The sequence below is a fragment of the Giraffa tippelskirchi genome, chromosome 2 (genome assembly GCF_054371585.1).
Source record: "Giraffa tippelskirchi isolate mGirTip1 chromosome 2, T2T-mGirTip1v1.2.pri, whole genome shotgun sequence".
In the NCBI taxonomy this organism is placed as follows: domain Eukaryota; kingdom Metazoa; phylum Chordata; class Mammalia; order Artiodactyla; family Giraffidae; genus Giraffa; species Giraffa tippelskirchi.
The window spans coordinates 92654165-92680631 of NC_137276.1; the positions used below are offsets into that span (position 1 = coordinate 92654165).

At 36.7% G+C, this 26467-nt stretch overlaps 1 protein-coding gene across 4 annotated transcripts in view; it reads right to left on the bottom strand.

The window, feature by feature from the left end:
* RASA2 (RAS p21 protein activator 2) overlaps nucleotides 1-26467 on the bottom strand; it is a 121874-nt gene that overhangs the window by 44343 nt on the left and 51064 nt on the right. For all 4 annotated transcript variants that reach the window (XM_081569636.1, XM_081569637.1, XM_081569634.1 and 1 more), the window contains exons 5-8: nucleotides 25508-25584; nucleotides 6200-6283; nucleotides 4503-4575; nucleotides 1293-1369 (exon numbers count right to left, since the gene is read on the bottom strand). In XM_081569636.1, the coding sequence (XP_081425762.1) occupies nucleotides 1293-1369; nucleotides 4503-4575; nucleotides 6200-6283; nucleotides 25508-25584 (311 nt within the window). The remainder of the gene's footprint in view (nucleotides 1-1292; nucleotides 1370-4502; nucleotides 4576-6199; nucleotides 6284-25507; nucleotides 25585-26467) is intronic.

A 26467-nucleotide genomic window follows, 5' to 3' on the forward strand; every position in this document is an offset into this window, starting at 1 on the left:
GCCATCCACACTGTTGTTCATTCTTGGCACAGTGTCCCATGTCTATTGACAGATGTTTCAAAGTTCTATGGGAAATGTGGTTCAACCCTGTGCCTCTGAGGCTCTTAGACTCTCCTCCAATGTGGTGTGTTTCAAAATAAGAAACCAACTCCTGGGGCAAATCAGTGTCACCTGTCTGATCACTAAAGCTATCAATTACACCGATAACCAGAAGAAACACCAATGCAGTTCAACCAGTTGAAATCAAACTGTCAACCAGTTATTTTATTTTTCACAGCAAAGTTGACTTATAGCCAATTAGTTATGTGGTGAAAATGTTTGCAGCAAAGATGTTTATGGTAAAGATGCTTACGGCAAAGATGCTTATGGTGAAAGTACCAGACAAGTAATTTCACATGCTTAAAAATAAGAGATGTTAGCACTGTCATACACCTTACTAGCTAAACTAAGAAAGCAGAATACTGCCGTAGTTTTACTTAAAAGCACAGAATGTAACTATCTTAAATAATTTAAAAGAAAGTAAAGTTTCTCAGTTCCAAAATCTAGGTTTTATTTTAACCTGTAGAAATAAGGACTACAGAATTACATTTTTTAATTTGAGAAAAGAAACCAACACAAGACTACAGTTTCTTTCTCAAAACCAGTTAATATGTAAAGATAGGTGATTTTAAAAAATACATTACCTGATCATTCCAAACATGTGATTAATACACCCTTCAGATGAACACACTGTTAACACCACACCTATACATGCATTTACAAAACTTTCACCTCCCAAACAGCATAGATATTTAAGACCTAGGAAATAGCACAAACTTCAAACACATGCACCTGTTGGGTTATCTTACAAGACTTCTTACCTCACTGAAATTTCTGTTAGACAGCAGATATGTTAAGAAGAATAAAAAAATTATTTCTAAATTGGCTAGTATATAATTACTTTTCTATATATTCTTTGCATCCATTATGCTATGATTGAAAATTTTAAGGAGCAATTAAATTTGGGAAAAACTAAAAATACAAATAGGTAAAAATAAAATGGGTAAAAATTAGGTCATTTTTAAAATAAATACACCTTGACTACTTCTGCAGAGAAATCATATTTTGAGAAGATAATTTGGATTTAAATTAGAAGACAATTTAAATTTAAATTTAAGTGCACATTCCTCTAAGTTTCACTGATGAACTTGATAAAGAGAATTCTGTTAAGCCTGAGTCACCTTTTTCAGTTAAATTTAGGATTTTTCTTTTGGCACAGAAAACAGCAATTCTGTAAAATCCAAAACATATACCTAATTTCCAGCTTTTCAATGTCCTCCTCTTCTACCTGGAACTGGGACTTTCTGGTGTAACTACTGGATCTCGTCACCTATAAACAAAAAATTTTAGTAAAAAAAATTTTTAATATCTTTTTCCTACACAAATTTTAAAAAACATCCCTAAAGTGTTTGTGTTTATTATAAACAGAAGAAAATGCCTATGTAATATCTGACCCCAAAATCTAAATATACAAACAGCTATGGAAGTAGCAGACAGAGGTAAAGATAAGGTGGTAAATAAAACATCAAAATCAACTTTACCTCCATACCCTTCCTTATCGACTCAATATGTAGGAACACTGGGTTCTCTGGCTCATGTTCTATTTCAGTGAAGCTGCATAAGCTAGGAACTGTTTAAAGACTTTCCCACATTTCTCAAGATAACAATGCCACCCTCACACTTCCTTCTCACATTTTTATTGAAAATATCAAGGCCATTGGCAGGAACTTCCTCAACTATTGTCCACCTGAACACGTCCGTTCCCATAGAGGCCTGTTTACTGGATGACTTTTCTCATCCTTTTCTGAATCAGAGATGATCCTCCCCTTTTCTGAGACAGCTCCACCCCCACATGGTATGCAGTAAACACACAGTCAGCATTCGATCTATTTTAATTGCAGCTTTCTTGACCAGACTGTTCACCTCATTTAAGTCTAAGAAAAATTCTCCCTTTAAATTATGGTCTTCCTATCTCTTTCCTTTCACAGACAAGTATCTCAAAACTGTTACCCATCCTTACAGCCTCCGCTTCCTCACCACCCACTCACTACAGTAACTCCTTATATTCTGGCTTCCTCACAGGTCACCCTACTAAAACCCCTCTCTTAATCATCGAGTCTGATGATGAAATTCTGAGTTCTCACCTTCCATGACCCCTTTATCTGAATGAGTGACCATACAAACATCCTCCATTTTCCCAGAGATATTCTTTTCTCTGAGTTTACCCAGCACGATCCTGGCTGCCTTCTGCTCTCCTTGCTTCTACCTCTGCCACTACTTCTTCCTCAGAACATACAAACATGGGTTTTCTCCAGGGTTTTATGTTTTATTTTGCTCTAAACTACACAGGGCTGTACAGTTAACAAAGTGCTTTCATATTCATTATCTCCTGAGTTCATCAGAACACTGCTCTGAGGCAGGCAGGGCTAGATTTATTATCCTCATCTTGAAAATGAGGAAGCTAAAGTACAGAAATTAAGAAACACATTCAAAGTCAAAAATTTAATATGTAGCAGAACTTAGCTGGTTCACTTCTCTCCTTTCTTGCATACCTCTATGCCCTTGGCTTGCTTTCTTGACTCACTGCAAGCAATTCTTGATTCTTTATCTATAGTCATCACCCATCTTAGTCATGAACTTCTTATGGGAGGATTTTACATGTCAGAGCTCAAGCTCATTATGCCCCACACTGAACCACTTGCTTTCCTTCTTAACTTTTCCAGATTTGAAATCATGAGGACAACATCTGACTCCTCCTTTTATCTTTTCTCCTGTAGCCAATTTGTTATCTTGCCATTTGTAGTTTCTCATCTTTCTCTTCCGCCCTGTTTCCATATTACTCTCTTGAGTCAGACCGTTCCCCCGCTTTTGCTTTTTCCTTTAAAAAAAAAAACCACCTAGACTACAATGGTTTCTTGATCTCTGTTCTCACTCGCAGCCATATGGCCCACAGATCATGGTTAATTCTTCTCAAAATACTTCATTACTCTTGTTACCTCTGGGCTCAACAATATTCAATGTCCAATACTCCAACCTGCTCTCAAGGCCTTTCATTACTTGGTCCTACATTATCTTTCTAAGCTTAACTCCCTTTATTCCCTCTCAGTCAAATCACTACTTGCTACTCTTTGGACATAACTTTCTGTTTCTATGTCTTTGCTCAAAATATTCCATCTCTAATACTCTTTCCTCTGGCTTAACTCAGTGGCAGCAGAGCTCCCCAGCATCTACTACTGCATTTTACTGCTGCATGTCTGCATGCGTTGTGCATGCTTTGGGTCTCTTACTCTAGCTAGAGGACAGAGACTGAACTTTTATCTTTATAATCAACTCAACAAAGGGGCCCTTCAAATGAATGTTTCAAGGCTTGATATGCATGCTTGCATATACCAAACAGGTCAGATCCTGACTTTCAAAGGACCATCTGCTTGCTGCTACAAGTTGCCCCTTCTTGGATTTTCTTCAGGCTAGATGTAATAGCCATTTTTAAATACAGAACAACTGAATTAAGTAAGTCCTTGGCTGGGAAGTGGAAAAATCTCACACTGGTACATTTTCTTTTGTTTTTCTTTCTTTCTTGCCTCCACCCCCACAATTCTTCCTACTTCAATTCTGGCATTTCTTCAACTGTGTTCCTTTATTAAAGCACAGTAATCAGGCATAGCTAGATGTGCCCTCATTCTCTTCACTTTGAAATATCAAAAAAAAAAAAAATGTAAAAAAAAGGAAAAGCACAAAATGTAACTTAAAAAAGCCCCACACTTTCCTACATGTTAATTTCAACTGTAACATATCCTATGGGTAGAACACAATCTTTCAGAATAGAGCTTAATTATTTTTGTTTTTTCCTGTAGTTTTCTAACAAAAAAAGGATTTATTTAACAATGTTCCACAGTAAGGGACTTCAAAGCACTGTATTTTGGGCAACTTCAAGGCATCTGAAGTTCTCTATGAAAATAAGCATGTGTCCTTAGAGTGATTTAGCTAAAAAGAGGTTAATAACAAAGCCTTAATCATATCGTACTTGATAATCTCAAAGCATTTTTGCATTTGAACCTCATAAAAACTCTATGACTTAGGTTGGGATGCTATTGTTCTCTCTTACAAAAATTATCCTTTCACAAGAAATTTGAGTCTCTCATGTAGTGATCTGTCCAAACTCAACTGGGACTAGAACCCAGATCTAACAAGTGGATATTGTACTTATTTCACTAATGGCTTTCAAGTAGTAGTCTGCCAGAGAATCCTGGGGGGCTGGATAAGGTGGGGTTCTGTGTGAAGGGGGGTGTGATACCAAGGCTGACTGAAGAATGAGTGTGGTCCTAGACCTCCCCCTCCTCGAATTAATCAGAGCTCTGCCTTTGTTTTATGCACTGGGCCTCCACTGTGTCACACCATGGACCCACAGTTTTCAGGAAAGAAATGCTTAGTTGTATTAACATTTAAATAAAACAAAAAGTTACCTCAAAATAAAAGATTTCATTAAACTGCGGATTGCTTGTTTTCTTCTTTACTTTTGTCTTCTTTTGGTCATTCCTGTTCCAATGTGGTAGAGTTTTACCTTGTAGAACTTAACAGTACACAATTATAAAACATGCTATTTCCAACCAGGGAGCCAGGCCTCTTTCTGTTTAACTGTTAGGATGATTCAGGGAAGGTAGTAGCTTTAAATATTACTTGGGGAAAAAAACTGACGTGTCTCTAAAAACTCAAGTCAAAGAATACACAAATTTTGTATATGTGATATATGCTAAGATTTTATTATTCCATGGCTATATTAGATTGACTGTCAAGTCTCCTCTAGGGGTTTTTAAATAACACATTCTATTATATAAGCAACTCAAAACAAATGGTAGAAGGAAGACAATGAGATTCAAATACCTTATTCTATGTTGAAAAATACCCCAGGAACACATTTAACTCAGTTTACTTCTTGGACTTTGCCTACAACGTGGCTTTTTAAAAAAAACTTTTTACTTTGAAATAATTAGAGATGCAGAGGAGGTTGCAAAGAAATGTACAGGGAAGTCCCATGGAGCCTTTCACCAGCTCCCCAACAGTAATATCCTCCACAACCACAGCACAGTATCAAAACCAATAGTGACTTTTTAAAACAAATTCATATGCTAAACAGTTTCTATCTGTACATTACTAAGCATTTACACTAAAGAGTCTGTTGAGTACTAATTATAAACAAGAACAAAAACCAATAACAATTCCACTAAACACTTGAAACATGTAGAACTAAATCCCTTTGACACCATGAATGTTATAAGACTGAGTATCTGCTTTTAAATGTAAAACCATCTATACTAATAATAGGACACTATTGCTTGAGAACCCAGTAAGTACCAGGCATGGTGCTTTACATACCATAGGGACAAATACATTTTTCAAAGTGACTTACTGGTTATTTTCTTAAAAATAAGATACATAGTGAGCTTGGGGCTGGGAAGAAGCAATACATGTCTGTGTGTGTATATATATGTTTCTGTGTGGCACTATTATGCTCTTTGTTTCTTGATTCTAAGCCTTCAAGTTGTAGACAAATTTCAACTAGTCAGGCTCTGAAAGAAACCATAATGAAATTATAAAATATAAAATACTAAAAATTGCTATAGATTTTCCATAAATTATCGTAAGTAATTTAAATCAATGATACAGTGTGCTTCACCATGTTCTGGTACTTTAGCAGTTTATCTGCAGCTTGGAATTCTCTCTGAACAGCACAGATGGCACAAGCAGAAAAGGTAATTTTAGTCCTGAGTTGCTTTCTAGATAAAAATATTGAAACTTCCTTGCTATTTTGAGCTAACACTTCTTAAAACAGGATTCTACCTGCAATAAAATCTAAGACATTTGAAAATAGGAAGGCTGATGATGAAAGAAGGTCAAGTTCATGTTTTAAAGTACATTTTAAATACTATAAAACAGCGGTTGCTCCCCATAGCTTAAAAGTCTGGCAGATTTGAAATGGCACTTGTTTTCCTTCATAAAAGAAGAGTTGGCTATTTGCAAGTGTATAACAGAACTGAAGATTTTTCTTTCAAAAAGCATTCATTTAGTCTATATCATAAATAGATATTTAATATGTTCTCTTAGAACCTTAATTTTGTAATTTTTAAACTTAAAAATCTAATACTAATTCAATAAACATTACCTGGAAGGGCCCACTAGAGAAACTGTTGCATAAGGGTCACAGCTTTGTCCATTTATGAGAGGCAACCCATGGCACGCCTTGACACTAAGGAAGAATAAAGGACAATTAACATTATTATACTCAAACAACATAAAACATTATCCTTAATACAAGTTAATAAAGTCAAAGGGTTAAAATTGTTTTCCACATGTCTAAAGCTGTATGCCTATATACCACCTATCCTAAACATATGTATGCATGCACTTATTTTTTTTAGATTTTTTTTGGTAGTATAATTGCTTTACAATGTTGTGTTAGTTTCTGCTGTACAACAATATGAATCGGCTATACGGATACATATATTCCCTCCCCCGTGAACTTACCACCCCCCAACCCCCACCCCTCTAGGTCATCACAAAGCACTGAACTGAGCTCCCTGTACTCACTTACTTATGCTATACTTCCAAAATAGGACTAGATCACCACAATTAGTACGGTGACTACCAAGTAATATTTAGCACACAAAGCATATCCAACAAGGTACATGCTGTGGTTTGCTAATACATTAAAACGACTGCGGCTTCTAAAAAGGAAAAGAAAGGGGTGTGAACCTTAAAGGAGAAACTACAAACCAAGTCAAATCTGTAGCATCATATCCTCTGCTAAAGCATGAATGAGAAACAAGGAAACAACTGTGGTTTCCACTTAAAATCTGATTCATAAATAAAGAGCAAGCCACATATAGTCCTGCAGCCTTTTATTCTGACTCTCAGTAACAGCTCCTGCATCATTCTGCAGAAAATGTTTTAGACCAAAAAAACCAAGATCTCATCTACTCCATGGATAATGGTCACTAGTATTTACAAAGAACACTGAATCTGACTTAATGACCTGTTCCTCAAATTTTCTCTTTATTGAGGTTCACAAATTCAGTTGACCATCTAAGGGTGTACATTTCCCAGTGCCTACAAGAAACTCATGAGTGTTGGTGAAAAGCATTCTTGGTTGAAAGATGTGAGCTACTGATCGACATTCTAATTTCTCTCTACAACCCACAGATCATATATGTGGGTGAAGTGCAAATGGTATGCTGCCGAGTAAAGAAAGAAATGATAATATGACTCATTTCTATTAAATCGGGTATCAAAAATAAAATTTAAAAAATTTCTGAAACTAACTGAAGAAAAGTACAGGCCAAGACAACAATTCTGGTTATTAATGTCAGGCTTGGGTATAGTCAAATTTTCCCACTGTACATACTGTTTGAAATGTACACTTCTTAGGCTAAATCTCAAAATGATATCTGATTTTTATATAGTATTTGCAGTTTACTATTTATTTTCACAGAATGCAGCTAATTCTCACAACTGCCTTTGAGAAAGGTATAATCATGTCATTTTAAAGAAGAAAGTAAGGCTAAAAAATTTATGTGAGAAAATCACAAAATAATGCTAAAGAGGTAATACAACTTGTAAGAAGTGGGCTGAGGTTCAACTTCTACTTTCTTAACTCCATTTCTAAAGTTCAAAGTCCTCCTACATTCCCACTGTGCCGGAATATAATGTATTTGGTTGGCCACAAAGTTCGTTCAGGTTTTTCTGTAACATACTACGGAAAAACCTGAACGAACTTTGGGGCAACCCATACTTTCTTCATAATACCAAATTTATCTGATGCAAACACTAATTATGAGAAATCTTAATTATAAAAAGTCACTATAATTTTATGAGGTATGAAAACAATGAGAAAAATGCTTTTCAGTATACAAAGACTTCTATAAGAAAACTCACAAACCAAAAAAACACTCACAACCCAAACGTATGAGTCTATAAAAATCATCAGAAGTACTCTTAAATAATTTTAAAATATAAGTATAAAAATTAGGTTTTCTGACAAACTAGTATTAAATACAGATTATTTTATTTGCTACATATATTATGAAATAGTTTCCTAATTAACTACTTGTCTAATTGGTAAATCAAACAACTTCACATTGTAAACCATGAATGAGCTAAAAATGAATGTTAAAATAACCTTACTACATCAAATTATCTTGTATTTTATTTATATATGACATATAATGCATTAGATAATGACACATTTTCCAGAAATTACAAAGGAAAATAAATTTAGTCCAAACTTGTTTATAATACATGATGATTTGATTCTTTGCCTAGGATTTTTTTTTTAAACTAAAAGACAAACATTAACTTCTACATATATTAAGAAGAGGTGGCAAGAATACACATAAGAACTATACAAAAAAGATCTTCACAATCCAGATAATCACGATGGTGTGATCACCAACCTAGAGCCAGACATTCTGGAATGCGAAGTCAAGTGGGCCTTAGGAAGCATCACTATGGACAAAGCTAGTGGAGGTGATGGAATTCCAGTTGAGCTATTTCAAATCCTGAAAGATGATGCTCTGAAAGTGCTGCACTCAATATGTCAGCAAATTTGGAAAACTCAGCAGTGACCACAGGACTGGAAAAAGTCAGTTTTCATTCCAATCCCAAAGAAAGGCAATGCCAAAGAATACTCAAACGATCACACAATTGCACGCATCTCACATGCTAGTAAAGTCATGCTCAAAATTCTCCAAGCCAGGCTTCAACAGTACGTGAACCGTGAACTTCCAGATGTTCAAGCTGGATTTAGAAAAGGCAGAGGAACCAGAGATCAAATTGCCAACATCTGTTGGATCATCAAAAAAAAGTAAGAGAGTTCCAGAAAAACATCTACTTCTGCTCTGCTTTATTGACTATGCCAAAGCCTTTGACTGTGTGGACCATAACAAACTGGAAAATTCTTCAAGTGATGGGAATACCAGACCACCTGGCCTGCCTCTTGAGAAATCTGTATGCAGGTCAGGAAGCAACAGTTAGAACTGGACATGGAACAACAGACTGGTTCCAAATCGGGAAAGGAGTATGTCAAGGCTGTATATTGTCACTCTGCTTATTTAACTTATACGCAGAGTACCTCATGCGAAATGATGGGCTGGATGAAGCACAAGCTGGAATCAAGATTTCTGGGAGAAAAATCAATAACCTCAGATGTGTAGATGACACCACCTTTATGGCAGAAAGTGAAGAGGAACTAAAGAGCCTCTTGATGAAAGTGAAAGAAGAGAGTGAAAAAGCTGGCTTAAAACTCAACACTCGGAAAACTAAGATCATGGCATCTGGTCCCATCACTTCATGGCAAATAGATGGGGAAACAATGGAAACAGTGACAGATTTTATTTTGGGGAGCTCCAAAATCACTGCAGATGGTGACTGCAGCCATGAAATTAAAAGACGCTTGCTCCTTAGAAGGAAAGCTATGACCAACTTAGACAGTATATTAAAAAGCAGAGACATTACTTTGCCAACAAAGGTCCTTATAGTCGAAGCTACGGTTTTTCCAGTAGTCATGTATGAATGTGAGAGTTGTACTATAAAGCTGAGCACCGAAGAATTGATACTTTTGAACTGTGGTGTTGGAGAAGACTCTGGAGAGTCCCTTGGACTGCAAGGAGATCCAACCAGTCCATCCTAAAGGAAATCAGCCCTGAATATTCACTGGAAGGACTGATGCTAAAGCTGAAACTCCAATATTTTGGCCACCTGATGCAAAGAATTGACTCATTTGAAAAGACCCTGATGCTGGGAAAGATTGAAAGCAGGAGGAGAAGGGGACGACAGATGATGAGATGGTTGGATGGCATCACCCACTCAACGGGCATGAGTTTGAGTAAGTTCCAGGAGATGGTGACGGACAGGAAGGCCTGGCGTGCTGCAGTCCATGGTGTCGCAGAGAGTTGGACACGACTGAATGACTGAACTGAACTGACATACAGGAGCATGTAGTAGTACAGGGAGTTAACAGGGAACAGATTTATCCTCCCACTTCAATAACTTAAAAAAAAAAAAAAGGGTAATTACCAGCAGTTCAGGACAGTAATCACAAGGGGGTAATAAACAAGGTGAGCGCTCTAAGTGTCCCAGCTTACTGCTAGATGGTCTCCTTGAGAAGAAAGAGAGGGGCTGTCAGCTGGGGAAGGCCAAGGTAACTAGAGTTCCCAGGACAGAGTACTGGAGGAAACAGAGCTGCACAGAGTGAAAGAAATCACCAGAGAGCTACAAAATTACCCACACCACCTGCCCATCCCCAGAGTCTTCAGCTGAGTGCTGATAAGCATATACATGTAAGGAAACTGTATGTGCTGATAAGCACATACATCTGAGGGGGGGAGTTAGAAAAGAACAGAGGGTACAACTCCTGAAGCCTACAAATGACTATCAAGAGATCCCATGGGCATGGTAAAAAGCTGGTAATTTATAGGTGCTGGCCTCAGTAGTGGGAAAATACTAGCCACAGGCTAAAGGCCACTCTGGTTCCAGATAACAAAGCTTAAATGCAAGCCATAAATGAGTCAAACTGTTTCCAAATAATTTAAGTCTTCAAGTATATTAAGAATACAAAAGTATCCAGCCACTTCACAATGTCTAGCATCCAAGAGAAAATAACCAGAAACACAAAGAAATCAAGAAAATACAACCTATGATGGAAAAAAGCCAAATCAATAGTAACATATTTGGAAATAACACAGATGATAGAATTAGTAGATGAGGACATGGAAAAAGTTATTATAACTATATTTCATATGTTTGGTAGAAACACAGAAGACAATAAAATCTGAAAGTCTACAAGTTCTGATATGAAAAATACTGAGTGGGATTAATAGAAGGTTAGATATGGCAGAAGAAAAGATTAGTAAACATGAAGGTAGAGTAACAGACACATTATACAGACATGTAAATAGTCTAAACATGTCAACTAAAAAGCAGAAATTTTCAGATGGGATAAAAAAATTATACTGTCTTTAAGAAATTCTTTTAAATATAAGCTAAAAATAAAAGTAAAAAACAAAAATATATACCATGTTAATACTAACTAAAGAAAAGCTGAGTCAATGAGTAACGACAACCCAAATATCCATTAGCAAGGGTCTAGCTGAATAAATAATGGTAAATCTATACAATGGAATTCTACATAGTTGTCAAAAGAATGGAGTAAATATCTATTCTTTAATTACACTGATTATGGAGAGATCTTCAGGATATATTCTTAAGTGAAAAAAGAAGTTACAGAACTCTATACTTTGTATAAGAATAGAATGGGAAACATTAATACATTTTTATTTATATCAATGAATGTGCATATATTTATTTGCTTGTATTTGTAAAAATACTGAAAAGACTAAAATTTGGGAATGGGAACTTGTTCAGATATATCTGACACAGTTTTGAGTTTGCAAACATAGAAAACTTTTACATTTCAAAAGTGAAGATAAACTTAAGAAATAACCCTTAAAAAGTAAAAACAAACAAACCTGAGAAACCACTAAAAAAGAGAGAACTAGAATTAGTCCAAAAGATTAGAGCACAGTATTTGATTCTAATCCTTAGTGATATATAGTCTTAGAACAAATAGAACAGTTAAGACCTCTAAAACTTCATTGAGTAACCTAATCATCAGTGGTAATACTGGTATTATATATTTTGAATCTACTGTCTCTACTTCATAAGATAATATAAATAAATAATCATATTGTTAAGTATGTAATGTTAGGGATTAAGATTTTCAATGTATGAGGAAAGAAATACAAGTATAAAATCAAAGTTAGATTAAAAATCTTCTAGTATTAAATTAGTCTCTTGATGGCTCAGTAAATTACAATCATGAAAAAAGGAAGAAAGCAAGTGACCCAGCCAGCCAGGGAGCCAGAATGGGCATATTAATAGCAAAGTAGATCTCACAATGAAGAATATTACCAATATTAGAATAAAGAGGGACATTCTATAATAATGAGTTCAATTTATCAAGCAGACATAAAAATACAATATAAAACAAACAAAACAAAAACACTCCAGGCTCAGACAGCTTCACTGGTGAATTCTTACACTAATCATGTAAAAAATAAATTACATGAGTTCTATAAAAACCTGAAAAATCAAAGAGGAGAGACTATTTCCCAATTCATCCACAGTGACCATTAATATCCTGATTACAAAACCAAAGACATTATAAGAAAACTACAGACTAATATCTTTCATGAATAGAGACACAAAAATCCTTAACAAAATTTCAGCAAATCAAAGCCAGCAATATGTAACAATATCAACACAACATGACCAAGTGGATGTGGTTTAACATTCAAAAATCAGTCAACAAAATTCACCATTTTCACAGATGAAAACAAACAAATAAGTGTTAAGATTATCTGAATATCCATCTCTGATAAAAATTCTCAGCAAACTAGGAACAAAGGGGGAACTTTCTCAACCTGATGACAGATAGCTAACATTGTACTTGGTGGTAAAAAATTGAAAAATTACCCCCTAAGATAAGTAATAAGACAAGAATGTTTATTCTCACAACTTCTATTCAACATTGTACTAGAGTTTCTGGCCAGTACAATAAAGGAAGAAACAGACTGAAAAGAAGAAGTAAAGCCGTCTATTCACAGATGACATAACTGTCTGTGTACAACAATGAATGGAATCTATTTTTAAAAAGCTAGTAGAACTAATAAGTGAGTGAAAAAGGTTGCAGGATATAAAACAATTTTTAAAATTTCCATATACTAGCAACAACCATATATTAAATTTGTCTCAATTTTCTCTCCTGAGGTTCTTTACCTCAGTCCATTTCTCTAAAATAAAAATTACTGCCTGGACCTCAAGTCACTTTGCACCTATCTAATTTTTCTATTTTCTCTCCCAATTTCTTAACTTCCTATTCACTCCTCCCCCTACTGAAATCCAGTTTTTTCTGTTTTTCATTCCATGGAAATTCTCCTCATTAAGGTCCCCTGAGTGTCAAACGCTATCCATATTTTTCAGGGGTTTTCTCACTGGATTTCTTGGCAGCATGCAATATTTCTGATCACTCTCTCCTTGAAACTCGCTTCTCTCTTGGTTTCCTTGACCCTAACTTCCTTTGTAACACCTATCTGTATTCTTCAGGTTTTTCGCACATGTTTTTCTAACTCTAACTGTTGGAAAAAACTGAATGTGTTAGTTGCTCAGTCGTGTCTGACTCTCTGCAACCCCATGAACTACAGCCTGCCAGGCTCCTCTGTCTATGAGATTTCCCAGGCAAGAATATTGCAGTGAGTTGACATTCCTTTCTCAAGAGGATGGAGATCATCTCGACCCAGGGATTGAACCCAGGTCTCCTGCACTGGCATTGGCAAGTGGATTCTTTACCATCTGAAACATCAGGGAAGCCCTCTACTGCTGGATTTGCTAGCAACTGCTCTTTTTATGCTACATAACCTCCCTTTAGCCTACTACAATCTATCATATCTATTCTTATGGCCACAACTACTATCAACCATACATTTGTACATGAGATCTCACCACAGAGTTAAAGGTTTTTGTGTCTGAATGCCTGATGTAAACCCCTACACAGATGTTCGAGAGTGGCTAAAACTCAACTCACTACGATCTATTAAAGCAGCTCCTCCTCCAGTATTTTCTCTTTGTTGTATATACCACCACCACCCCATAACACAGCTAGAAATCTAGTAGCCACATTGGAATAATTCCTTCTTCTTCCTCACTTTCTATATCTAATCAATCAATAAGTTTTAGTGATTCTACTCTCTAAATATTACTTCATCTGCCCTCTTTTCTTACATCTGCAACTATTGTTCTGGCACAGAATCCACTCTCACTTGGATCTCACAAAGTAAATCCAATAACCCTTTATTGTTATTGTCCAGTCACTAAGTTATGTTCAACTCTTTGCAACCCCACGGACTACAGCACGCCAGGCACCTCTGTCCTCCACTATCTCCTGGAGTTTGCTCAAATTCATATCCTCTGAGTTGGTGATGCTATCTAACCATCTCATTCTCTACTGCTCCCTTCTCCTTTTGCCTTCAGTCTTTCCTAACATCAGGGTCTTTGCCAATGAGTCGGCTCTTCGCATCAGGTGGCCAAAGTATTGGAGCATCAGCTTCAGCAATAGTCCTTCCAGTGAATATTAAGGATTGCTTTCCCTTAGGATTGACTGGTTGGTTTGATCTCTTTGCAGTCAAAGGGATTCTCAAGAGTCTTCTCCAGCACCAGCGTAATATCCTTCAAGTTCACCTCCTAGTTTCTATAATTACTGCTGTCACAAATCTGATCTTTCTAAAATGCAAATCTGGTGCTTGCTTCGGCAGCACCAGATACAAATCTGTCCATTCTTTATGGTCTAAAACCTTCCAATAGTTCCATAAGCTCCCAAGTTTTATAAGTTCATATGGTACATAAGAACCTCTAGGAACTAGCTCCAGCCTATTTCACCAATTTCTGATCAATCTCTGACTCAATGTTCATATATCAGGCAACATCAAACTGCTTTTAATTATACACACACACACAATACCATGCTGTTTCTTGACTTTGTATTTTTGTTTGTATTATTCTTTTCCTTTTGGGAAAAAACACTTTTTCTAGACAAGCTACTTTCTATTCATCCATTAAAAGACAAATGTTAGCCTTTCTTCATTTATTTGTTTTAAAATTTATTTAGTGCCTAATTAAGTGCCAGATGCTGGGGCCGTGAAGTGAGTAAGACAAACACAGTCCCTGCCCTCATGGAGCTTAGAGTCTACCTGAAGAAAGAGATGACAAGCAATAAATAAAGAATAATAATAACTACAAATAGTGGCAAGTGCTATGGAAGACAAAGAATAGGATACCCTATTTTAGGATAAGTGACATTTAAGTTGAAACTTAAAAAACAAGAATGAACCAACTAGAAAAAGAATGGGCATAAGGACATTCCCGGCAAAAGGAAAGGCAGATGTACATCTCTGAGCTGGAAGAGTAATGTCACACTCAGAGAACTGAGAGAAGGCCAACAAGCATATTTATAGGAAGTATGCAACAAAACAAAATCAAGAGGCAGGAGAGGTCGCTGGATCTATGGGCCATGATAAGGAGCCTGAATTTTATTCTAAATAAATGCACTGCAAACTCAGTGTTTGAGCAGGGGACTGCCATGATCTAGTTTATGCTCCAAAAGACTGCTCTGGGCTGCTTACAAACAGAATGGATTGTTGACTGGAAGAAGAGTTAAAAGATTATTGAAATAGTCAAAGTAAGACAGGGAACACATGTACACCCATGGTAGATTCATGTCAATGTATGGCAAAACCAATACAATATTGTAAAGGTAAAAAATAGATAAATAAACTAATTAAAAAAAAAGAAATGATTGGTGGTTTGAAATACGGAGATGTCAGTAGATGTTTATTAAAAATTAGAAAATACAAGAAAAAAATTTATAGAACCAATAAAAACAATCCTATCTGTGGTGGGGTAGAGGAGAAAAGATTTTAAGTGACTCCAGATTTCTGGCTTGATCAATTGGGTGGACAGTGGTACCATCTGCTAAGGCTGTGGGGAAGAGTTAGATATTAACAGATATAAGAATCAATATTGCAGTTTTAAATGTGTTAAATTTGCAATGCTGTGAGAAATCGAAGTGGAATAGCCAAAAAGTCAGGTGGACAATGTGTCTGGAACTAGAAAAAAGATCTGAGTTGGATGCACAAGCTGTAGACAATTTTTTTAACTTTTTATTTTGAATTAATTTTTGACTTTCAAAAAGCTGTTAAATATTTAGAGTTCCTGTATACCCATCACCCAATGTTAACATTTTGTGTAATCAGAGTAGAATTATAGAAACAGAAAACAGTCATTGATATGACGTTAGTTAATAATAAAGTTAACTAGTCTACAGACCTTACTTAAATTTCACCAATGTCCTTTTCCTGGTGCATGATGCAACACAGGATCTCAAACTGCATTTAGCTGTCATGTCCCCTTAGTCTCCTCTATCCAAAATGGTTCTTTGCTCCATGCCAGATCTTGCCAGTACTGGCCAGTTATTCTGTAAAATATTCCTTAAATTGAATTTGTCTGATGTTTGCTTATGATTAGACTAAGGTTATGCATCTTGGTATCCTTCTTAATGCAACTTACCAGGAGGTACTGAATGTCTCATTATTGGTGACATTAGTTTTGATCACTCAGTTAAGATGGGGATTCCCAGGTGGTGCAGTAGGAAAGAATCTGTCTGCCAAGCAGGAGACCTAAGAGACTCAGGTTTGATCCCTGGGTTGGGAAGATACCCTGGAGGATGAAATGGCAACCAGCTCCAATATTTTTGCCTGGACAATTCCGTGGACAGAGAAGCCTGGGTTTGCAAAGTGTCGGACACAAGTGAGTACCACCACCAGTTGAGATGATACATATCAGACATCTTACAGGGTTATTCTTTGAGACTATGCATATATGTTGTTTGTCATTACACTTATGCCCACTTATTTAGCATCTATAGATAATCTGTCCCTGCACTAATATTGTAGTACTTGCTAATAGTGATATATTTTTTTCATTTGTCCTATATTCACAAATAAGGAAAAGCAGTCCTTTCTCTACCATGTACTTAATTGCTACATCAGCACTGGCAAACTGATATTTACTCTACAGACTTTAATCTATTATTATCATTATTCATTTTGATGCTCAAACTGTCCCAGACTTGGTTACTTGGAGCTCTTTCTACTTGACTTCAACATCCCTTCTACATGCCCTCATTATTTTTTGAGCAATTCCTTACTTTCTGACTCCATAGATGCTCTAGGCTCATCTTTTATATTTTTCTCTGTTTCAGTGACTCTCAAACAAGTCACTACTTAAAAAAAATCCACCTTCTTTTTACTGAAGCATGTCTGATAGGCAGCCAGGAGCCACATGTGGCTATTTAAATTTTAATTAATTAAAATTAGACAAAACTTAAAATTTAGTTCTTCAGTTGCACTAGTTGTATTTCATGTTTTCAATAAGCCACACAGCTACTGGCCACCAAAATGAACAATTAAGACAAAAGACATTTTCATAATTACAGAAAAATCTAGTGTACAATCCTGACTGGAGAATGTTATTTAGAAATCACGTGTATAGGAAGTAAGCATATTCACTGCTACTGGGATGACACTGCCTACAGTGAATAGAGCTAGTATGCATGCATGCATGCAAACGCACGCACGCACACATACACAAACACACACACCCCTATATATATTAGACAATCTTACTTTGAGAAGTCTGCCTTCAAAGGAGAGCAGATAAACAGGGATGGTAGTGGGAGAGGGGACTGGAGACGAGGCCTGGGAACGCATGTCTTTTAGAATGGGAGATCCTAGAACATGTTTATACACTACTTAGAATAACCTAAAAGAGCAGATAACACTGATGAAACAGAAGAAGGGATAAATGAAGGAGCAAAGTCCTTTAGTAGGATAAAGACAGAGAACCCAGAGCTCAAATGGAAGAATTCACTCACAACGAGAAGGGGCACTGCATCTACTTAGTGTTAAGGACAAAGAGATGGAGGCCAATCCTGGTTTGCAGATTTGGATTTAGGAAGCTGTGACCAATTTACAGTTTGCAGAGATGGAGACTCTAATAGGTATAATGAGAAGCACAGTAAAACTCCACATTAATTGTTAAGTACCAATGTGAGGTTTGTCATCATGAATTTAAAGTAAAATTAGTCTTTCTGTGTGATTTTTCTCTAGCAATATTCAGGTGCACACTGAACACAAAGGAAGAGGTTGAGTTTATTCATATTGAAGGGATGAAGAGAAGGGCAGGGGAGTTTAGGGAACCTGTAAGAAAATAACTATAGTGACAGATCATGGAAAAAGGCCTAGAAGAAAGTAAAATAGGAGAAGGTAAGAATGTGGTAAAGATCAGGGGATGGAAGTCTCACTGAAGTTCAAGAAATGCTACAATGGGGAGCTTTCCCGGCCTGGAGAGTAATAGCAACTACTGGGATATAAACCTTTCCACACACCTCTCCCCAGAACTGTTAAGTTCAACAAGAAGCACAAAGAAAACAGCACAGAAAGCCATGGCTTGAACATTACTGAAAAAAAGAAAATAATACAAACTTCAAAATACCTCTAAAGCTGAGAAATCAGCAATAAACTCCACAAAGCTACTATTGGAGTTCCATTGTTCTATGGATATTGAGTATGGACAGTGAAGGCTTAAGTGAAAAAGACAAGGAAGAAAAGAATGTAGATCAGTATGTGTCCACATACAGTCCTGTTTGTGAATATTTACAGCAGTTTTCTTTATAACAGCCTCAAATATTTGAAAAAATTCAAATATTCATTAACTGGTGAATGTGTAAACAAATTCCATAGAAAGGAATACTATTCTTAAGTAAAAAGAAATGAACTGGCTTCCAATTCTAGGACAAGATGGAGTAGATGCATATCTCCCTCTTCTTCCCATTAAGCATGGCTAAAAGCCTGGGATGTTGAACAAACATAATAAAGCTGAAAAGTGAAGAGAAGAAGGCAAGTCAATCAGAGATCTTGGGAACCAACAAAATTGAGACTCAGCAGTGAATTCCCTAGGTTTTCTTATTATACCTTATATATCCCAGACTGAGCACCAGAGAAGCTACCAACCCAGAAATACCAGTGGGAAGAGACAAAAAGTACCCAGAGAAAAGCCAGCTTTCTCTAGCCAGCTTAGCCAGATAGAAGCCATTTTTAGACAATAACCATCTATTGCAATTAAACACCATGAAAAATCCTGGCTCTACCCTCACACCCCCATCAACAAAGGCCTAAAGTTGAGGTGAGAACCTAGACTTCTACCTCTGACAAGTTGTAATGAGCCCTTCTTCCCATGGAGTCAGTAGAGACCACGTGAGGAGCCTGGATTTCCATCGCCACCAAGTCTAACGCCGAGACATTCCTCCCCCATCCATGTCAGGGTGGCGTGGGAGAATGCTGAGTGGGAAGGTTAGACTTTCACCACCTTGTAGGTGTAACTAACTCCTCCCAACCAGGGTATCACTGGAGGCCACGTGGAACAGTAATAAGGTACTCCTCCCTGTCCCAGTCAGAGTGGTAACAGGGAGAAACAAAGGGGAGCTTGAACCAGCTCTCTCATTCAGCAACGACAACGAACTCTTCTCCTTCTTCCTCCAGGAGTATCAACAGCAGTTGACTCAGGAACCTGGGCTTCTAATTCTGCATGATAGTAATGAATAGGAACTCCTCTTCCCCCACCAGCAGAGAGTCAGAGTCTGGCTAAAACAGAAGATTTAAATAAGATTCAGTGTCTCACTACATAATTCCCAAAATGTACAGGATAGAACTGAAAACCATACAATCTCCAGCTTAAACGAGAAAAGACAATCAGCAGGATGACAACACTGAGAAAACATGGATGTTGAACTTATCTGGTAGAAAATGTGAAAACAGGCATCATAAAAATGACTCAGTGAGCAATTATGAACACATTTGAAATAAATGAAAACATAGAAAGTTTGAGCCAAAAAAAAAAAAGTAAGTCTTACCAAAGAAATAAAGAAGAACCAAGAGGACATTTTAGGACTTAAAAATACCATAACCAAAATAAAAATAACTCCACAGATGAGTCCAAGAGTAGAACAGACAGAACAAAGAATAAGTGAGCTTAAAGACAGAACAATGGAAATAACCTAATATGAACAAGAGGGAAAATAGACCAGAAAAAAAAAAGGGAGGGGGCAGTGGGCAGAGCCTCAGGTATGTATCGGATAACAACAGACCTAACATTCAAGCCACTGGAGTCTCAAAAGGACAGGGGAGAAATCTAGCAGGGTTGATAAACATAACAAGAAAAATTGGCTAAAATTTTCCCAATTTGGCAAAAGATATAAGCATGTAGGTTCAAGAAACTGAGCAGGATAAACCCAAACAAATCTATAGTCAAATTATAACACTTAGACAATGAGAGACAAAGAAAAAATCTTGGAAGCATCCAGAGAGAAACACAGGAAAATCTGCATAGGAAAGACAATTTGAATGATAGTGGATTTCTCATAAAAAATCATGGAGGCCAAAAGGAAATAGTACATTTTTCATGTTCTGAGTTAAAAAAGAACTATCAACCCAGAATTTTATATTCAGTGAAAATATCCTTTAGGAACGAAGAAAAAAATCAAGACATTTTTACATAATGAAAAACTAAAAGAAAGTGTTACCAGTCGACCTATCCTAAAAATAATGATAAGAAGAAATTCTCTCAACATAAAAGACAGTGACAAAAGAAGAAATCCTGAAATGACAGGGAAGAAAGAATACGGAAAGAGCAAATATGTAACTAAATGCAAGAGACTTAGAATTCTCTTCTTTTCCAAATTGTGTTAGATGGCTGAAAGACTGTAACATTGATGGAGGTTCTTACTGTTGAACAAGAAATACTTCAGACAATTATATTACAAATGGAGGATTAAAAGGTAAGGTTTCTATATTTATTCTCACTGATAAAATGTCAACACCAGTAGACTACAAGTTACATATGTACAATGTAAAACCTAAAGCAAACACTAAAAAAAACTAAACAGAGATACAGTGTAGATTAAAAAAAAAACACTATAGATAAATTAAAATTAAATTCTAAAAAATGTTCAAGTGACTCATAGGAAAAAGAAAATAGGGGACAGAAAACAAAAAATAAAATGGTAGATTTAAGTCTAACAGATTTCAGCCTGGTAGATTTAAGCGCCAAAGAATTGATGCTTTTGAACTGTGGTGTGGAGAACTCTTGAGAGTCCCTTGGACTGCAAGGAGATCCAACCAGTCAATCCTCAAGGAAATCAGTCCTGAATATTCACCAGAAGGACTGATGTTGAAGCTGAAACTCCAGTACTTTGGCCACCTGATGTGAAGAACTGACTCATTGGAAAAGACCCTGATACTGGGAAAGATTGAAGGCAGGAGGAGAAGCAGACAACAGAGGATGAGATGGTTGGATGGCATCAACAACTTGATGGACATGAGTTTGAGCAAGCTCTAGGAGTTGGTGATGGACAGGGAGGCCTGGTGTGCTGCAGTCCACAGCGTCACAAAGAGTCGGACACAACTGAGGGACTGAATTGAACAGAACTGAAGCCTAACATCAGTAATTATATTAAAAGTAAGTGGTATAAATTCAATAAATATAAGACAGAAATTGGCAAAACAGATTTTAAAAACTGTGCACAAAAACTGGCTGGATCTGATTGGGAAAAAAGCTAACCTCAAAATGTTACATATTATAAGAGTCCATTTACATAACATTTTTGAAAAGACAAAATTTTAGATATAGAGACAGATTAGATGTTGCAAGATTAGGGATGGTAATAGGGGAAGTGTAGATGTGACTATAAAGGGCTAGCATAAGGGAGATAGATATTTACAGTGATAGAATCATTTCGTATCTTGATTGTGGTGGTGGTTATACAAATCTATACAAGATAAAATGATAAAATGTATACTCTGCAATGTCAATTTTCTGGTTTTTATATTGTATTTATAGTTATGTAAGATGTAACCACTGAGGGAAACTAAGTGAAGGGTACCAAAGACCTCTCTGTACTTTGTAATTTCCTGTAAATCTATGATTTATTTCAAAACTAAAAAAAAAAAAAAAAATCAAACAGCCAGAGTTTAAAACCAGACTCCACTCTTCCTGTATGAACTTGGACTTATTTAACCAATCTGTGCATTGTTTCATCACCTGGAAAACAAGGACAACAGTATCTACTAATAAGTTATGACAAGAAATAAAAATACCTAAAAAAAGGATGAACTACTGATATATAATGTGGATATATCTTAAAAGCAGTATACTAAGTAAAAGACACAAGAGGTTATATATTATATAAATCTGTTCATATGACATTCTGTAAAAGGCAAAAACTACAGGGAAAGAAACCAGATCATAGTTGCTTGAAAGTGAAAGTCGCTCAGTCATGTCTGACTCTTTGCAACCCCATGGACTATACAGTTCATGGAATTCTCCAGGCCAGAATACCCACTGGAGTGGGTAGCCTTTTCCTTCCCCAGGGGATCTTCCCAACCCAGGGATCGAACCCAGGTCTCCTGCATTGCAGGTGGATGCTTTACCACCTGGGCTATCAGGGAAGCCTCTATGGTTGCCTAGAGTTGGATATAAGGAGAGGGGATTTAACACATCTCTAAATAATGCCTTTTGGTATAGTTTTGACTTCTGAAGTCATCCAGATATTCTACATATTCAAAAAATAAAAGTAAACCAACAAGGATGGGGAAAAACATTAAACTAAATACAAACAAACCAAATCAATCCACTTAACTGTATTTCACGTGTACAACATAACCAAACTGAACAGAGTCGAGAGAATAGTGGAAGGGGGACTAATCCAAATACCTTCACTATATGCTCTCGGTCTAGAAGAAAAACTACAAACAAATCTTAACTGTTTTCAGTAGGCAAATCCAAATTGAAGAATATCTAAAAAAAAATAACTGGCCTGTATCTTCAAAAATTTCAATACCATGAAAGACAAAAAAAGCTAAAGACTACTTACTACAGGTTAAGGAGATTAGAGACATTACAACTAAATGTAACACATGATCTTGGACTGTATACTTTTTTGGAGGAAAAAAAAGATGTCTAAAGGACATTATTGGAACAGCTGACAAAAGTAAAATGTAGTAACTGTAAAGTACTGAAATATAAAAGCTAAAGATAATACTTTTATTGTAATAATGTTAAATTTCCTAAATTCAAAAACTGTAATAGAGTACATTTAAATATTATATTTATAATATTTATAATAATATCATTATCCTTAGAAAACACACATTGATATATTAAGGGTCATGGTATATGCAACCTTCTTTAAAAGAGTTCAGAAGAAATTAACTAATATATATAGTATTTTATGTCTGTATATATATATATATAAAAGCACATAATATAAATATATATTTATACAGAAAGAGAATACTTCAAAGGAGCTGGGGTTTTTTTAGGAGAATATAGTCTGGAGCAGCAGTATAGTATATGTGTGGCTCAGTTGTGTCTGACTCTGCGACTTCATGGACTGTAGCCCACCAGGCTCCTCTGTCCATGGGATTTTCCAGGCAAGAATACTGAAGTGGGTTGCTATTTCCTCCTCCAGGGGATCTTCCTGACCCAGGGATGGAATGAAAGTCTCTTGCATGTCCTGCATTGGCAGGTAGATTCTTAACCACTGCGCCACCTGGGAGGCCCATTAGAGGCAGCAGTAGGAGAGTATTATTGACCCTACTCCCTGGCCCTTGGAATACATAGCCTCAGACTGAGAAGGCAACAGGAATCAGAGATCAAATTGCCAATATCTGCTGGATCATTGAAAAGGCAAGAGAGTTCCAGAAAAACATCTAATTCTGCTTTACTGACTATGCCAAAGCCTTTGACTGTATGGATCACAACAAACTGTGGAAAATTCTTAAAGAGATGGGAATACAAGACCACTTTACCTGCCCCTTGAGAAATCTGTATGCAGGTCAAGAAGCAACTGTCAGAACTGGACATGGAACAACAGACTGGTTCCAAACAGGGAAAGGAGTACATCAAAGCTGTATACTGTCACTCTGTTTATTTAACTTATATGTAGAGTACATCAGGCGAAATGCTGGGCTGAATGAAGCACAAGCTGGAATCAAGATTGCCAGGAGACATATCAATAACCTCAGATATGCATCCGGAGAAGGCAACGGCACCCCACCCCAGTACTCTTGCCTGGAAAATCCTATGGACGGAGGAGCCTGGTAGGCTGAAGTCCATGGGGTCACTAAGAGTCGGACACGACCAAGCGAATTCACTTTCACATTTCACTTTCATGCACTGGAGAAGGAAACGGCAATCCACTCCAGTATTCTTGCCTGGAGAATCTCAGGAACAGGGGAGCCTGGTGGGCTGCTGTCTATGAGGTCACTCAGAGTCGGACACGACTGAAGCGACTTAGCAGCAGCAGCCGCAGATAAGCAGATGACACCACCCTTATGGTAGAAAGTGAAGAAGAACTAAAGAGCCTCTTAATGAAAGTGAAAGAAGAGAATGAAAAAGCTGGCTTAAAACTCAACATTTGGAAAACTAAGATCATGGCATCCAGTCCCATCACTTCATGGCAAATAGATGGGGAAACAATGGAAACAGTGACAGACTTTAAATTGGGGGGGCTCCAAAATCACTGCAGATGGTGACTACAGTCATGAAAGTAAAAGACACTTGCCCCTTGGAAGAAAAGCTATGACCAACCTAGATAGCATATTAAAAAGCAGAGACATTACCTTGCCAACAAAGGTCCATCCAGTCAAAGCTATGGTCTTTCCAGTAGTCATGTATGGATGTGAGAGTCGGACTATAAAGAAAGCTGAGCGCCAAAGAATTGATGCTTTTGAACTGTGGTGTTGGAGAAGACTCTGGAGAGTCCCTTGGACTGCAGGGAAATCCAACCAGTCCATCCTAAAGGAAATCAGTCCTGAATATTCACTGGAAAGACTGATGCTGAAGCTGAAACTCCAACACTTTGGTCACCTGATGCAAAGAACTGACTCACTGGATAAGACCCTGATGCTGGGAAAGATTGAAGGTGAGAGGAGAAGGGCATGACAGAGGATGAGATGGTTGGATGGCATCACCAACTTAATGGACATGAGTCTGAGTAAGCTTGGGGAGTTGGTGATGGACAGGGAGGCCTGGCGTGCTGCAGTCCATGGGGTAGCAAAGAGTTAGGCACGACTGAGCAACTGAACTAAGAAGGCAGCAGAGGGAACAGTACTTCAGGGGATATTCACTATGTATCAGTTAAGACACAGAGCAAACATTCAGAAGTCAGGGATATTCAGTTGTTTACTGACAACCCAGAGGAGGGGTTTTGGACGGAGGGAAAAGGCTGGAGCAGATTTACTGAACTGTAAGAAGATTAGAGTCTGGGTGATAAAAATGAGTTGAGAGCAAAAGTGTAAAAAGGAATTTCAAAGCAGGTGAGAATCAACACTGATAATCTCAAGGTACACATTCAGTTTTATCCCTAAGGGTCCCTAATGCCCTGCTGGGTTTTATCTATTGGAGTTTCTAAAGGCCATCTATTAGGAAGCTTTTCCAACTCCTTCCTGTTAGGTGGCTATACACACATGTTTATCTCTGACCCTATGAAAACACCCTACACATCTATCATTTAACACACATTAAATAAATTATTGGTTGAATGAATTAATGACTCATATATAACCTGAGTAGACTAGATGTGAGAAAGTAAACTGGAAAACAAATTAATAAAAGGAATAACATAGCAGAGTTCATTTCTTAAAAAAAAGATTTTGAAGTATTTAAAATAAGGAGTTGCCTTAAGACTCAAAGAATAAAAAAATGGAGAATTATTTCTAGTTGATTTTGGCAAAAGAAATATGCTTACTGCACAACAAGCTGCTGGCACACAGTTCCATTTTCTGTTATCAGTTCATTCAGTTTTAATTCAAGGTGTACTTTACCCTATAAAGACAAAAAAAAAAAATTCACAAACTGAGAAGTCTATTTTACTGACAAAATATTAAGTAAAGGTATATTCTTTTTTTTTAACTTTTTATTTTGTATTGGGGTATAGCAGATAAACAATGTTGTGGTAGTTTCTGGTGAACAGCAAAGGGACTCAGCCATACATATACATGTATCCATTCTCCCCTAAATTCCCTCCCATCCAGGCTGGCATGTAACACTGAACAGAGGTCCATGTGCGATAAAGGTATGTTCTTTTTCAAATGGCAGTCATAATATTTAGTTATCCACTAACTAAATTTTAGTGATCCTTAGCACATGGCTTTGTCTACATCAAGTACGTGTTAAATGACTTATAACCAACAATGCAGATCAAAATCTGAGAGATAAGCAGTCAAATGCTTATATCAAACATGGCATTCAAATCTAAGAATTCTATGCCCTATTCAACAAATATTTATTTATCTCAATTATCATGAGTTAGAAAGGTAACACATTTAGGAAAATTTGAATTTAGCAAATTTAAGACACAGAATGCTTTTTCCAGAAAAGATAAGTATAAAGATAGTATCATACAAGTCTAAAGAACAAAAGTAACTTAAAGCTGGTAAGATTCAATTCGTCACACTTATCTCAAATAATTAAGATTTATGGAATATTTACTATATTTTAGGTGATACTGTAGGAGTTGGTAGGAATCTATGTAAGTATAAAACAAAGTCATTGAGAATTCCTTGGTAGGCCAGTGGTTAAGACTATGCTCTCTCAGCCTGAGCAGAGAGAGCCCAGGTTCAATCCCTGGTCAGGGAACTAAGATCCCAAAGCCATGCAGTGAGGGGGAAAAAAAAAAAAAAACAAGTAAAACAAAGTCACTGCTTGT